The 14,768-nt window shown below is 35.3% G+C and overlaps 1 protein-coding gene across 20 annotated transcripts in view; it reads left to right on the top strand.

The window, feature by feature from the left end:
• The window catches only part of CDC14B (cell division cycle 14B), a 64,655-nt gene that overhangs the window by 27,280 nt on the left and 22,607 nt on the right, over positions 1 to 14,768 (top strand). For all 20 annotated transcript variants that reach the window (XR_015748078.1, XR_015748080.1, XR_015748084.1 and 17 more), the window contains exons 5-10: positions 8,880 to 8,956; positions 10,104 to 10,170; positions 10,695 to 10,757; positions 11,122 to 11,209; positions 12,618 to 12,848; positions 13,514 to 13,652. Coding sequence is in view for 15 of the 20 variants with exons in the window: in XM_026674342.2 (XP_026530127.2) it covers positions 8,880 to 8,956; positions 10,104 to 10,170; positions 10,695 to 10,757; positions 11,122 to 11,209; positions 12,618 to 12,848; positions 13,514 to 13,652 (665 nt within the window). In the remaining 5 variants the exon portion in view is untranslated. The remainder of the gene's footprint in view (positions 1 to 8,879; positions 8,957 to 10,103; positions 10,171 to 10,694; positions 10,758 to 11,121; positions 11,210 to 12,617; positions 12,849 to 13,513; positions 13,653 to 14,768) is intronic.

Below are 14,768 nucleotides of genomic sequence, written 5' to 3'. Positions count from 1 at the left end.
TACGGAACTTATTTAAGTAAAATAAAAATTAAATCGAAAACCAGTACACTTTAAATGGCAATCACAAAGTGGACTCAATTTGAGTGACAGATAGTATAGAAGGCTTGTTTGAAAACAAGGGTAGAGTCCAAAAAGTGCCCCCAAACAAACGAAAAAAGCTAAGCCCCATTATAGTGAGCATATAGGAGCAAGAAAAAGTGGGAGAAAGCAATCAGTTTGGTTTCATGGCTCACTACTTTATAACATTCATTTTTTAAAAAATGACATACTTTGTATCAATACATTTATCTTAGAAGTAGTTTCTGCAAAGTTGATTCCTGATTTTGATAGCTTTGAAGTACGCAAGTTTGGGATTGCAGCTTTAATTTTCATCTTTATTAATTACACCCACTCCTTATTTAGGCATTATGTCATTTAGCAATCATTTGCAAATACAGTGATAATAAATGGCAACAAAAATTCATTCTTTTGACCAGTGCAGACATTTAGAATCAACTTTTCCTATTCCGGACAAGGAAAATTTTCAGTATGAGACTGATTAAGATTTGATTCGTTTCGGTTTCAGGCCAGAGGTGAGCCAGTGGAAGGGTTCTAATCACTAATGAAGGTCACAGAACAGAGCTTGTTCATTTGTGGTTAGCACTTTTTAGAGAAATACTGTGCTGCAAAGAAAAGCAGCTCAGGAAGAGAGAGCGTGTTTAAGCCATCTTTCCACCCTGCAAAGAGGCAAACAAAAGCGGGAATGGATCAGGCACAGGTCCCTGTAGGATAAAACTATCCGAAAGAAGCCAGTAGTAACCAGTGATCTTTTGCTCTCTTTCTCAGTCATGAGTTTGCTTAGCAACCATTTCACTTAATGACAAAGTCACTAGAATGCTTCCTCAGGAGAGGGTGTAGTTATAATTTTTATGTAAAATATGCTTTCATTCGTGTAATGAAGGAATCAACCAAGGAGGACAGGGTGGAAAAGTGAATGGGCTCCTGGCCTGGAAGATTGTCCTTTTGTATGTTAGCTGTTGTGTTAAAAAGTACGCTTGCTTTATGAAGAATTAAGTGGCATGATCCACTGATCTGGTAATCCAAAAATAAGAGTCCTTCCTATTCTTAATAGCATTTGGAATTGTGGTTTAATATTTTTCATAAAATGATTGTGCTATTCCTCTATTTGTTAATAGTGCACAAAAATCTGTTTTAAGTCATTCTTAAAGTAAGATCCAAGATAGTAGTCATCATTATTTTCTCCTATGCATGAGGGTGGACGAGTGTCATGGCTTTGAAGACTATGCCTGAGAGCCATATGGTCGATGTGTTTTGTTCAACTAACAGGTTATTATTGTGCAGTGTAACACAAAATTTTTATTCAGAGAATCACACTGTTCACACTTGCTTATTTAATTGTCCTGAGGTACAGATTCTTTTAATCCAGTTCAGTTATTTCTAGCAAGTGGGAAGGAAGGCATAATCCATTTTTATTAATTATTTTTGGGCTCAATGCTTGATCTGTGACATAATATCACCAAAAGGGCTAGTTTTGACTGATTTGGGTAGATTGTAAGATTTAAATAGCAGAAACTACGCTATCATAAAATAGTATTTTACATGATCTGGGAATGCTCTGGGGCTTCATTAGTGACAGCTGCATGCAATCCATGTGCCACTACTTGTCATCTCCAATTTACAATATGCAACATTGTCAAACTTGATTTGTTACTCTGTTGTTATAGCAAAAGAATGTGAGTAAAATCATCTTTATTTTAACACGGGTATAGCCCCATCTGTTTTCATTCCAATTCCAAATGTATCTTTACTGCAGATTTATCTGAATTAATATTCTAAACAGAATTTAAATATTTAGTTTGCACAATTACTTAATCCAAAAATATTATGATAGTTTAAGCAAACTATTATTGGTATAAATTAATTGGATAGTTGTTAACATGAAAACTTCAGCTATAGTTATCTTTTTTTCTGTTTTTGTGCACACAATGAAATACCTTTACTAGGATATGTAATATGTATTATAAGATGTAAAATGTTACCCATGTATGTAATCTTAAACAAAACACATTTACTGAAAACCAGTGGTTTTATTCATATAAAATATATTCATGTGTGTTTAGATGATTGAGAATATAATTAAAAACATGATTTTATTTCTTATATAAAAAATATTATGATATATAATCTCTTTCAATCTAATAGGAATTCCCTCTAATTTAAGAAGGTGTTTTAACAGATTTACTTCCCTCTATGGATGTGTGTGTGAAAGAGAGGGAGGGAGGTAAAGAAAGATCTCAATTGATCTGGTCTTTTCAAGTTGAAAACCCAAATGCCTTGAGCAGGCATTTGCCAGGATAAGAATGAATAGCCTGCATTATATTTTATTTTTGAATTGGTTCATGCCATTAAGGATGAAAGTAGTTGTATTTAAGACAGAGAGATTCATATTGCTCAATGCTAAATTCCTTTTTTAAAGAATTTGTTATGGTTGTTAATAGCCTTTCTATTCTAGTCTCTAATAGGGTTTGAAGTTGTATTAGATGTTTCTAGAGGGTATGTTAAAAATAGTAAGATTTCAAGGCATATTAAATATGAAGAGTTATATTAACTTTCTAATTGATGTGACAATTCTTAATCATTACAATGTAAGTTCTTGTGTTAATTAACTGGGTTACTAGCTTAGAATTTAATGTATCTAGTAGCTATCATCAGAATATTAATATTTTCAAGCATCTGTAATGTACATGCATTTTTCTAATGGTTATGAATTCCTCAATATATAACTGACAAAATATTTTCAAATTTTACAGTGCATTGCAATTCTGAAATATATTTTTAATCTTAGAAATAAAGTTATTTACAAAGTCGTCCTATGTAACACAAGTCAGAGAAAGTTAGAAAAGTTTTCAGGTCAGTGACCTTATATGCTTATTTGCTTTTGGGACCCAGTTCAGAATGTCATGTGCAAACTTGGGCAAAGAAGATGAAGCCTAAAATGTTCTTTTTCATAACTTTATCAGTAACACTTTCTGAAAATGTATACATGGAATCCAGAGATTGCTGCTTGCTTCTGCTCCATCAAAGTTATGAAACGTTGTAAGGACAGATTTTTGTCTTTATGGATGTTTATTGGTATCTAATTTTTTTTTGGTTAAATCCTGTCAAGCCTTTACTTTCCTACCACATTCAGTAAGAATTTCAAACACACAGAATGATTAGCTATGTAAAGTTCTGCAACAGAAGAAATATTGCAAAATTCCTTTAGACTCTATAGATGTTCTTAGTAATCTGGTTTTTAGTCTTTTGTAATAATTTCTCATCTTTATATATTGACACTTCTTACATGCAAATTAAAGTAATTAGAATGTATAACTCTGGACTTGTGCTGTTGGAAAAGCATGTAGGAAATGCTGAGGAAATGAAATAGCAATTAGAAATAAGATGCCATTGTTTTTGCTTTGCTGAACTAAAGATTAATATGCCAATTTTGTCTTAAAAGGGAGCACTGTGTGGGAAGAAACACATTCATATTATCACACTAAACTTCTGCAGTAGGTGCTTTCAATCTACTAATATTACAAAGATTAACACAGAATGTCCTTTCTTCTGTTTCCTTTATGTGTCTTAATTTAGAAATAGCCTCTATATGTCTTGTCCTCCTTTCTTTGTCTTCTGCCTCCATCTCACTTCTTCCTTCCCAACCCTGCATTAACTTAGTAACAGTGTTTCTTTTTCTCAGGCTTGGCACTAATTATGTTTGGAGGGCTACCGTTCTTGGGTTCTACCCCCCCAAGAATTGCTGTAATTCAGGTGATCTTCTCCAGGACTCATCTCTGTGTACTTTATTTTCTCATCTTCTTCCTTCAGGGTAAGCAGTTTCCTTCACCTCTTGTGCTCCCCCTCCCTCTTTTTTTTTTTCTAAAAATCCTTCCTAGGTTTCAACATTTCTAGTTGTAACCCTGTTTTAGATGGCGCTGTTGAAGCAGACACATCATCTATGATGTAGCTTTCAAACATGTAATTTCTTTCCCATTAGTAGTTTGAAAGTAGATGAAATTAAATATATGCCATTAAAATCAGTTTTAATTTTTAGGTTAATGCATCAAACGTAATGCCAGAAATATGTTTTATGTTCAGTGTGTAGATTTTCACAGGCATTTCCTTATTTTATTTTTTCAGATTTTATGTGGCTGCTGGTATTTTTCTTTTGCTTTTTATATTGTTTTCCTTCTCTCTCACTATGTACTTCATACAGTATTTTTGTGTGTATTTTATCCAAGAGATGATATATTACCTTATCTTTATCCTATATTAGATGTCAAGGTTTACTTTCCATTGTACATAAGGACTTCTTTTTTTTCTTTCACCGGTTTAAGGAATTTCTGCTGCCTTTAATTTTGCATTGTCAATTCATAAATTTTGTTCGTGCACTGGTTTAAGATTATGATTTTGTAGGGATAAACTTTTTTTTCTTAACGAAAAGATACATTTTAAATAAAAAATATAAACTGCTGGAGACTTGAAACTATCCTACGACCATTTGTTTTTTTCTAAAAATGTGCTTAACCTTACAGGTCTCCCTATCTTCCAAACTTCGTGACAGCTGTTTTAACTTTGATTTAGCTTCATTGAATGTTTTCAACTAGAAAACATGAGTAAAAGATTTGACTAAGTTCTATACATAAGCTACTTTCGATGCTGCAGACATGCTGTTAACCAACTGTTAACCTAGTTAAGAATGCTTCCTTCCTTCCTTTATTTGAGTTCAAGAACCTTCCTTCACCAATAATTCAGTGTTAACATCTCCATCAATATTAAAAGTAATGGAACTGGAAGAATTCACTCCTAGGTTGGGGAAGAGAAAATGAAATTCATGACCTGTTCATAATTTTTTCCCCCAACATGATTGAAGCCAGCTCTATTGTGCCTTTATTGAATCTTTGAATAAATGTCAGAAGAAAATAAGGACACTTTTCCTTGGTACCATTCAATGAGAGTTTCTAATATATATAGATTTGTTTTGTAGGTTAATCCAGTGCTGTTATACCAAAATGTATTCTGCAGATTGATACTATTAACACCTAGCTGTGGGGGGAAAACTGAATAACAATGATTGTCAATGATTAATTTGGTGGAATCCATTCCTAAAGTATTGCTAGAATTAAATACATATGAACTAATCAGTTTCTAGGAAGGAGACTGAGAACATAGGAATGAAATAACTACTTCGTAGTAAATATTAGTTTAGGAATATTTATTAGTAAATATGTAGTTTTAAATCAGTGTTTTAAAAGATAAAATACTGTGTTTTTTTACATCTAAAACATTTCAAAGAACTTAATTCTTGAAATGCAAAGGTATTTCAGTTATAATACACGTCTTTCTGGATTTATAGGTAGACCTTAAGTTACAATAATTTATTCAATGACCATTCTAAGTTATAACAGCATTAAACAATGGAACTTAGAACCATTGTAACACACCCATTATCATATGAACAAAATACAGCATATAGCAATAAGAATCTGGGTCCTCATTTTACCGATCTCGGAAGGATGGAAGGCTGAGTCAACCTTGAGTTGGTCAGGATCAAACTCCTGGCAGTAGAATGCAGCATTGGCCTGTAGCACTGCATTCTAACCACTGTGCCACCAAAGCTACACACGTAGCATCTTGCTTTCCAGGCTTCTTGAACTCAAGCCACTTGCACCATACCACAGCACCTATTCCTCAATTCATGCACAGCTTGCACTGGGTCTCAGGACCATATTGCTTAGTGATGGCAATCCAGTCCCAATTGCAATCAAAAATCAAAGACTCCCTTTATGTACTGGACTATTTTCTTAACAGTAAATGTCCTCTACATTCCTCTCAGAAACTATAATCCTCCTTGCAGAATTAAGATGAAAGGTTTTTTGCTTGTTTTTTTTTACTTGCTGCCTTTCTACTTCTCTCTGTTTTAAATTAGCTTACTGTTTTTTAAAAGTAAAATCCAGGGAACAAATTTTTCTTAATTGCATCTATGGTATTTGCCTAAGTGCAGAATACAATATTGCTTGGTACAGCTTTTCTTGTCTCTAAGGAAAAAAAGCATAAGGCTGCATTTTGCACATTAATTGCATTTATCCAGCATGGTAAATACAGCAAGATTGAGCAGCATCTTTGTCTGTTTTGTGCCTGGCAGGAAAAGGAACAGCAAACATAATTCCATTACAACTTGTTATATGTGAATATGTGCGTTCATATTCTTCCTGCATACAGATCACTCAAAATTTGTTGTGGAGAATAGGAGTTATGTGCTGTAGAAAGACCAAAAGGTTGCAAGCTATGATATTTCTTACTAAAAATACAACATTCCGAAGAAAACAAAATTAAGCACTATATCAGACATGTCCAACCCATGGACCTATTTGTATACATTAACTATATTGGCCAAAGATAAGTCCTCTTCATGCAATTCTGCCCAGGGAAGCCAAACATTTTGACACCCAAGCATTATAAATTAATGGCTTTATATAAATTTTATAGAACAGAGATAAGGAACAATGACCCCTTTATGACTTGTGGACTTTTAATTCCCAGAGTTCCTGATCCAGCAAGATTTCTGGGAGTTGAAGTCCACAAGTCATAAAAGGGCCATTGTTTGCCACCTCTGTTGTAGAACGTGTTGCAATGTACCTACTTCAGGGGATATGAAAGCAATTATAAAAACTGCCATCTTACAAATCACTTTCTTAGAAATTTGTTAAATTTAAATGCCACTTTTTCAAGAATTCAAGTGATATACTGTACATCAGTGCTGTAAAACTCGCGCCCCACAGGCCAGATGCGTCACGCACTGTCCACGCCCACACCTGGTTTAGTGAAGGGGGAGTCATGATACGTCCTGTGACACCACTGTGATGACACAAGTTTGACACCTCTGCTGTACATAGTGCTTCCTGCACATTTTACCCCTGTGTTTAGGATAAACCAAGAAATATGACTGGCTGAAAGTCACCAGTGAGCTGCTCCAGATGAAGTTATTTCCCCATTTCTAGTGCAGCACTTTACTACACACTATACCAATTCTTCATTTATACTCCCACTAGATCCAACATTAAAACCACTAATTCTAACAATTAACAAAAGGATTATCAGGTAGCTTTGGGTAGGGCAGGGGAACATATCATTTCTGGGCGATATGGAACATCAGGAAATACAGATAGCCCTTGCTTAACAATACTAATTGAGACTGGACTTTCTGTCATTACAGCAACACAATCATAAAGTGTAACATCACATGACCATACCACTTAACAGTAACACTCCCAGCTTACTGACATTAACTGATCACAAGGGCAATTTGTCGGCCAGAACTCTGAGGGCTGATCAAGAGTACCACTTGTTCAGTGCTATCCCAAGTTTGAATGGTTGCTGAATGATTGGTCATTAAATGAGGACTACCTGTAGAGTACAGTTGGAATGGAAGATATATTTTCTTTTCATCTTAGGAACAACCTTTCTAATCTAGTCCTCAAAATTCCTAGCCAGGAGGTCAATTGAAACTATTTGTTTTGAAAGTTGGTGTTTAGAAATGGTGCTAAATGTTATTTTATAAAACATTCCCCATTTTATATGAATGCACATCTGCTTATACAAAGTCTTTTATTTAATGTAAAACTTCTTCATTTGAAATACAAACTTAACGTTTTATAGTTATTGTCAGCATGGCTTTTCAGAGCAGTTTCTAATTACTAAGTTGTTTTTTTTAAGCTTACATTAACTACATTAATTAACATGGCCTGTGAATTTCCTCTTCAAGATTTGTGGTAATAGCTAGTTCTGCTCATGAGAATGTAGCATCTATTCATCAAGAGATTTGGATGTTCTTGAAACAGGGCCTGCAATTTTAATCTGTGTAATGGATAATTACTTTGTGTACAGCTATATTGTCTTGGGGATGCTAATTGGATAATAAAGAGTTTCATCCATGGAATTATGTTTCACCTATAATTTTAGGCTTTACTTCATCTCCTAGGAGAACATTGTCATTTTGGGAGACAGAAATTTTGTGTTATTTAGTTTTTAGAATGTTTTAAGTCTAAAATCGGGGTTGAAATTTATTAGGAATTGCTAATCATTGAAGGGTCTTTTTCTTCCTTTAATTTTTTAGCAATCAGAGTAGGTATTTGTGTATTTTATTAGTTATTACTGTTAACAGTTACAATTAAAATGGGTGAATTTGACTACCTGGGTTGATGAGTGATTAAATCACAGTACAATGTAAAGCATTTAAGAAATTGCCAGAATTCTTCTGTTTTTTTGTTCTATACAATACAAGTAGAATTAATGGACCCAAATTATTTAGGATGGTGGGAGTTCTGTGTCACCATTGTGCTAAAATGACACGCTACGAGTATGATGCAGTTCCTCTTGAGTATTAAGTTATTGATAAAAGCAATTTGTCTAAAATAGTTTCCAAATGGTTAATAATAACAACTATATAACTACAACCCTAGATCTGGCTACTTAAGTGCTAGAATATTGTGCTTCTTTAAACTTTGATTTAACAATTCTTTCTCATGTATGAAATAAATGACCTTGAATCATGTATATGGGATATGAAGCAAATGTTACAATGAACGCATAACTAACTTTGGATTGGATTTCCTACAGGGGCTCTATATGGAACCTGAAAAGTGCTTACATTTGTATGACTTTTTGTTCAGTTTCAGTTACCTTATTACTGACTTCATGTTGGCTAGTATGTTTCATTTTTCATTTCTATTCCCAAACTGCATGACTTGTTTGTTTAATAGGCAAAAATACTAGATAATTTAATAATGAATTCCTTAAAATTCTCATAAGAATGTTTTTCTCTTTCTTTCTTGAAACAGATAATATACCTGAGAGAATCTCCAGAAAATGTGTACAGGCATTTACTATTTGGAAATGTTTCATATCTTCCATTCAGGTAAATAAAAGCATGCAATTGAACAGTATTACACTGATCTCCTAACTCTTTGGAATACACAGATTGATATTTTCTACCTTGGCAATTTTGAAATAAATGGGCTTCCAACTCCTAGTATACTTACCCCTGGCTATGTTAGGATTAGGAAGTTGAAGTCCATATATTGTATCAAGGCTTTCTGTATAGTTGCTGCATTTCTTATTCTGCAATTGACTAGCTGATTTCATAAAATCTGCACTCTTGCAGATGAGCGAAGTATTTAAACTTTATTTATGGTTAATTCTTACTTTGTGTGTAGTGGGAGGGGCTTGTTGTGATTATTATTGTTTTTTGATATATATGTTAACTTGGCAGGGAATTAAAGTGAACCAAAAACAAGAAAGAGAATCATAAACAATCAGTGTTCCTAATTGAAGTTTGCAACTGCGGGTTAGCATAATGAATGAGGAAAATGTAAGCCATTATTTCAAATTGACTTATTGCCATAAAACAAGTAATGATTTATTTGGAAACCCTCTTAGCACCTCATATTAAATTTAAAACATACCAAATATATTGTGACTTTATGTAATAACCAAACTCAACTCTATAAAGAGAGATTCTTTGGTTGCCTTTCTCTGTTCTCAGAGAAGGAGATGGGGTAGGAAAAGAGAATGAGGAGTAGATCTAGATTCTTAATATTACTGTTAAGGCTATTGAATTTGTTCTGCTGCTGATGAAAAAGACTGATAGGACTGCTTGTCAAGATGATAGATGGTATCCATTTTCTCTCTCTCTCTCTCACATCTTGGTGGAAAGAAATTTGTTTCTTGTTTTTGGATCAGCAGCCTTAAAATGCCATGCGATAGAGATTATGCCCATCATGTGCTCTGTTTTACTGCTGTGGCTATTTGATGTGTCAGATTTTATCAGTTTAACAACTTTATTTATAAGCCCTCACTAGCATAAAATGTTGGTATAAATAGAATCTGAAAAAGCAATAAATAGATGCTAAAGAATTGGGGAAGAGCTGGTGGTTTTTCTACCCTTACTAGACCACTTATTGCTGATGCAGTGAAAATGGGTATACAGAAATATAGGCAAATGAGAAACATCAGCTATTTTGTTTTGCAATTTGGATTTGAGCCCATATATATATTCTTCACAGGGATGCTGCATTTGGTACCTGCACTTTTCATCTAACTCTGCTTGACTGTTTCCATGCAATAAATAAGGTTAGTATAATATATTTCATGTTAGTGTAATATATAATGACTGTTATTTATTTAAACTTTTTGGAATTCTAGGGAAATTTAATCTCTGAAATTAGATAAGCCATAGAAATAAATTGAAACAAATTCAGAGATGGTTCCAGGAGTGAGACTGCAAGAAGACTCTCAATAATTCTTTGGTTGCCTTTCTATGTTATACTATTCATGCATTCTGACTTTCAAGTCTGGCTGCTTGTCTATGTTAACCTGAGTGATAAAAGCTTCATTATAAAGCTGAATAGCATTTAAGGAGTAATACCTTTTATGTGGCACTTTTTAAGCATTCGAAATCTCCAACTTGGATGTATTGGATTTGAACTTACCGAGTTTACATAAGTTGTGTAGCTAATTTAGAAAGTTTCTGGTAGGAGTATTTAAATAAAATCAGTTATTATGCTGATGATTGGTAAATAAAGTGTTTAGAAAGAATGCTTATTATCAACTCTATTAGATTTCTACATGTTAAATTCATTTCTTATGGATTATAGGCATTGCAGTATGGCTTCCTTGACTTTAATACGTTTGATGCAAATGAATATGAGCATTATGAAGTAAGTATCATTCACTTTTCTAGTAATTACTTACGGTTACTGTTGAGATATTTGCATAAAATTAGCGCATATTATTTACATCTATGAATTTTTGAAAATAAATTTAAACAAGGGAGGTGGAAAAAATAACTAACCAAACTAAATTTAAAATCACATTACCATGTGAAGTGGATTTTCAGCTAAGATTAAAAGTGTGATAGCATATGGTCTATAATCTCAGATGAAATTGAGAGTATGTATAATTATATACAACAAGACCTTTACATTAACAATCCTTGTCTCCTTTGTTTTGTTCACCCAAACAAGTAGATTGAATGCTATATATCAGAAATGAAGTAAAAAAAAATGTGTTATTTCTTAACAGAGGGCAGAAAATGGAGATTTCAACTGGATAATACCAAAAAAAATCATGGCCTTCAGTGGACCTCACTCAAGAAGTAGAATTGAAAATGGTATGTTTAAATTATAAAGAGTTTTATGACATTTCATAGGACAGGGGTCCCCAACCTTTTGGACCTCAGAGACCACCAAATTCATAATTTTAAATCCCGTGGGCCACTACGAATCCAGCATGCCGCTCACTGAAGCGCCTGGACTCCCACTGATGGGATGGGGTGCTTCAGGCACTTAGCTTGGTTGCTTGTTTCTGCAACCTTGAATACTCTGAACCCATTCCCACAGAAAACAAAACATCAGGATCTCTCTTGCTTCCCCCCTCCCTTCTCTATTTCTCTCTCTCCCTCTTTCTTGTCTTTCTCTCTCTCTGCCCCTCTCTCTCTCTGTCTTGTCTCTTTCGCTCTTTCTTTCCCTCTCTCTCTTTCTCCCTTTCTCTCTCTGTGTGTATCTTGTCTCTTTCTCTCTCTCTCTTTCTCCCTTTTTTCTCTCTCTCTCTGTGTCTTGTCTCTCTCTTTTCCTCTCTCCCCTCTCTCTCCCTATCTCTCTCTGTCTTGTCTCTCCCTCTCTTTCCCTCTCTCTTTCTCACTCTCGCTCTTCTCTCTCTGTGTGTTTTCTCTCTCTCTGTCTCCGGGGGAGGGGGGAAGGAACCTCTGAACTGGTGCTGGGTGGTGGGAGTCTGATGTCCGGAGGCCGATGAGCCACATGCTGAAGACCACATGGCTGGCGCAGAGGTGGGACAAACCTGCAGTCTCCCTAGCAAACCAGTGTCATGGCTGCTGCCTCCTGCCTCCGCGCATCGAGGAGGTCAAGCAGCAGCGAGAAGAGCGCGGACCTCCTGAGCTGCAGAAAGCGGCTGACAACGATGCCCTCAGGTGAAGATGTTGTGAGGGGGAGGCTCGACCCCTCCCCTCAGGAGCCGCAAAGCGCTCGCTGCCCCCTTGGCACCTACCAAGCCACCTCCTTCCCGTTGAACATGTGAGCACTTCTGGCAAGGAGGAAGAGAAGTACGATGGGAGGAGGCTTGGCAGCTGCCAGAGGGGCGGCAAGTGCTTTGCGGCTCCTGGGGGAGGGGCACAGGAGATCGCACCCCCCCTTGCAGGCCAGGGAACAGCCGGGAAGGGCTCCAATGCCACGACCTCCCGTGCACTACCCTCCCTCCCTGCGCACATCAGTCCATCCACCACCGGTATCTCCCCTGTTGCAGACACGGGTGCGCTGCGGACCACCAAAATTTTCTCATGGACCATCAATGGTCCTCAGACCACTGGTTGGCGAGCTCTGCCATAGGAAACTACCAGATACAGAATCAGACTATTGATCAATCTGGGAGCTGCAGCTGCCTCATATTTACGGCAGAATATTCCCTTATCAAATTGAATGTTTGTGGCGAAAAACACCTTTGGATGCTCTTTTATTAATGGTTTATATCTGACATATTTTTCTGCACTTGTTTTTTCCTTCAAGGGTATCCACATCATGCTCCCGAAGCCTATTTTCCATACTTCAGAAGACATAATGTTACCACTGTAATCCGCCTGAATAAGAAAATGTATGACTCTAGAAGATTTAAAGATGCAGGGTTTGACCATTATGATCTCTTCTTTGCTGATGGAAGCATACCTAATGATGCTATCATCAAAGCATTTCTGAATATTTGTGAGAACGCTGAAGGTGCTATAGCAGTTCATTGCAAAGGTATTAAAGTGATGAATTCAGATCATTAATGTCTCATTGCTTATAACTGTGTTCATAACATGCCTTATCAACCCCTGTAGAACACATCAGTTGGCTCTCTGAATGCTGCCTCAGGATGTATTTTTTATGAGTTTGATCAAAATTAGATCATTTCACTCAAAAGTTGAAATTAATCATAGCCGAGCATACTTTTATCATTCTTAGAAGATAAGAGGCTATTCTGTCTTAGGCTAAACTGTTGTGGTCTCTTGCTACAAATCTAATGAACCTGTCTTTGCCATTATATGTATGGAAGTATGCTAATCTAATATGCATGAAATGCAAGTTATGAAATGTTAATATGTTCTGCTAGAAGCCTGATTTTACAGTAGATGCATGTAATTGTTCGAAGTATTTTCAATCAAAATTATTTGTACAAATGAATGATAGTGTAGATTACTACTTATACAAAACTTCAAAACCTCTCAAAGGTTGTATATTAGTTTTGTTATCCTGAATTGGTCTAATATAGTTTTTAGGATTTTTTTCCCTAATGGCAAATTCAAACCCACCTTAGGTTTTTGAAAGACAGTTTTCAAGGTTGTCCTATTCTTAAAACTTTGAATTGAAGTTTCTTCAATTTCTTCAATCTCAAATAAAGTAAATTTCCTTATGTTTTTATACAGCTGGACTTGGCAGAACTGGTACACTTATAGCGTGTTACATTATGAAGCATTACAGGATGACTGCTGCTGAAACTATTGCCTGGATTAGAATTTGTAGACCTGGTTCTGTGATTGGAACTCAACAACATTTTTTGTTAGAGTATGTAAACATTTAAATAGGGATGCCTCTTTTTATGTCTGTATGCAATTCCAGGATGATTAAGTGTTAAATATAATAATCATTTTTAGTACCAAACTAGATCTCTTTAATCCATATATGTTGTCTAGCCTGGCCATTGATGAAGGGAATTACAGTCTATTCGTGTCTGGAAAGTACCAACTTTAAAGAAAGCTACTCTAGGCCTTAGCTTCACTTAAATGTATAATAGTTGTCCTTTTTTCAATATATATATATATACACATCAATACATACACAAATACATATGAAATAAATGTTAATGTACTCACGTACAGTAGGTAGTCCTAATTTAGTGACTATTGGGATCAGCAACTTGATCACTAAGTCATAATGTTATGATCTTCAGCTTTGCTTTGCAAGATTTGCGAAGGTCATAAATATGAGGATTGATTGTAAAGGTACTTTTTCATCAGTGTTGTAACTGCAAATGGTCAATAAACAAGGACGACCTGCATATGTTACAGCTATCATTGGATGTTTGAACCATATAGACATATAGAGAGTGACTAGTTGTTTGCTTTTTAAGGAACTGATCATTACTTTAAGTTCTGAATGGAATGAGGCACTGCATTATAAACAATCTGCAATTGCCACTGTTTGGTCAGAATTATCCATGTCTATTCAGTGGCTCAATGTGTTTTGCCACATTAGGTTAAAAATACTAGGTTCAGGCCTATTAACCCATAATATTGTTTATGCCTTTGGTTTAACATATGAATCCAGTCAATGACTTTATAGTTAATCAACAAATCTTGTATAACAAGATAATGGATTAATCAGTGCATTATCCTAAATTATAGCTATGGTTGCAAGTGTATCATTCCATATGGTCAGTTTTGCTTATTAAATATGTTCTCTTTAACACTGAAAAGTAAAATTTAGCATTCATTTTCAAAATCACATTTCATTAGGTATCACTCTGTCTTTTCTGGTAGGTCTTTATACCCCAAAAAGCCAAGCTTTTGCTGATTAGGGGTGAGGGTGGCTTTTGCTGAGCCTCTGCATCTCACCAGGCTTCATATTGTCCCAGTAGCTCAACATTTTGGAAGAGGCACAAAGGAAAAAAAAGGCAGTCAT

Source organism: Notechis scutatus, chromosome 2, assembly GCF_049901735.1.
Source record: "Notechis scutatus isolate UNSWTSFEM ecotype Mainland chromosome 2, rNotScu1.2, whole genome shotgun sequence".
NCBI classification, from domain to species: domain Eukaryota; kingdom Metazoa; phylum Chordata; class Lepidosauria; order Squamata; family Elapidae; genus Notechis; species Notechis scutatus.
This window is presented reverse-complemented; position numbering and strand designations above follow the sequence as displayed.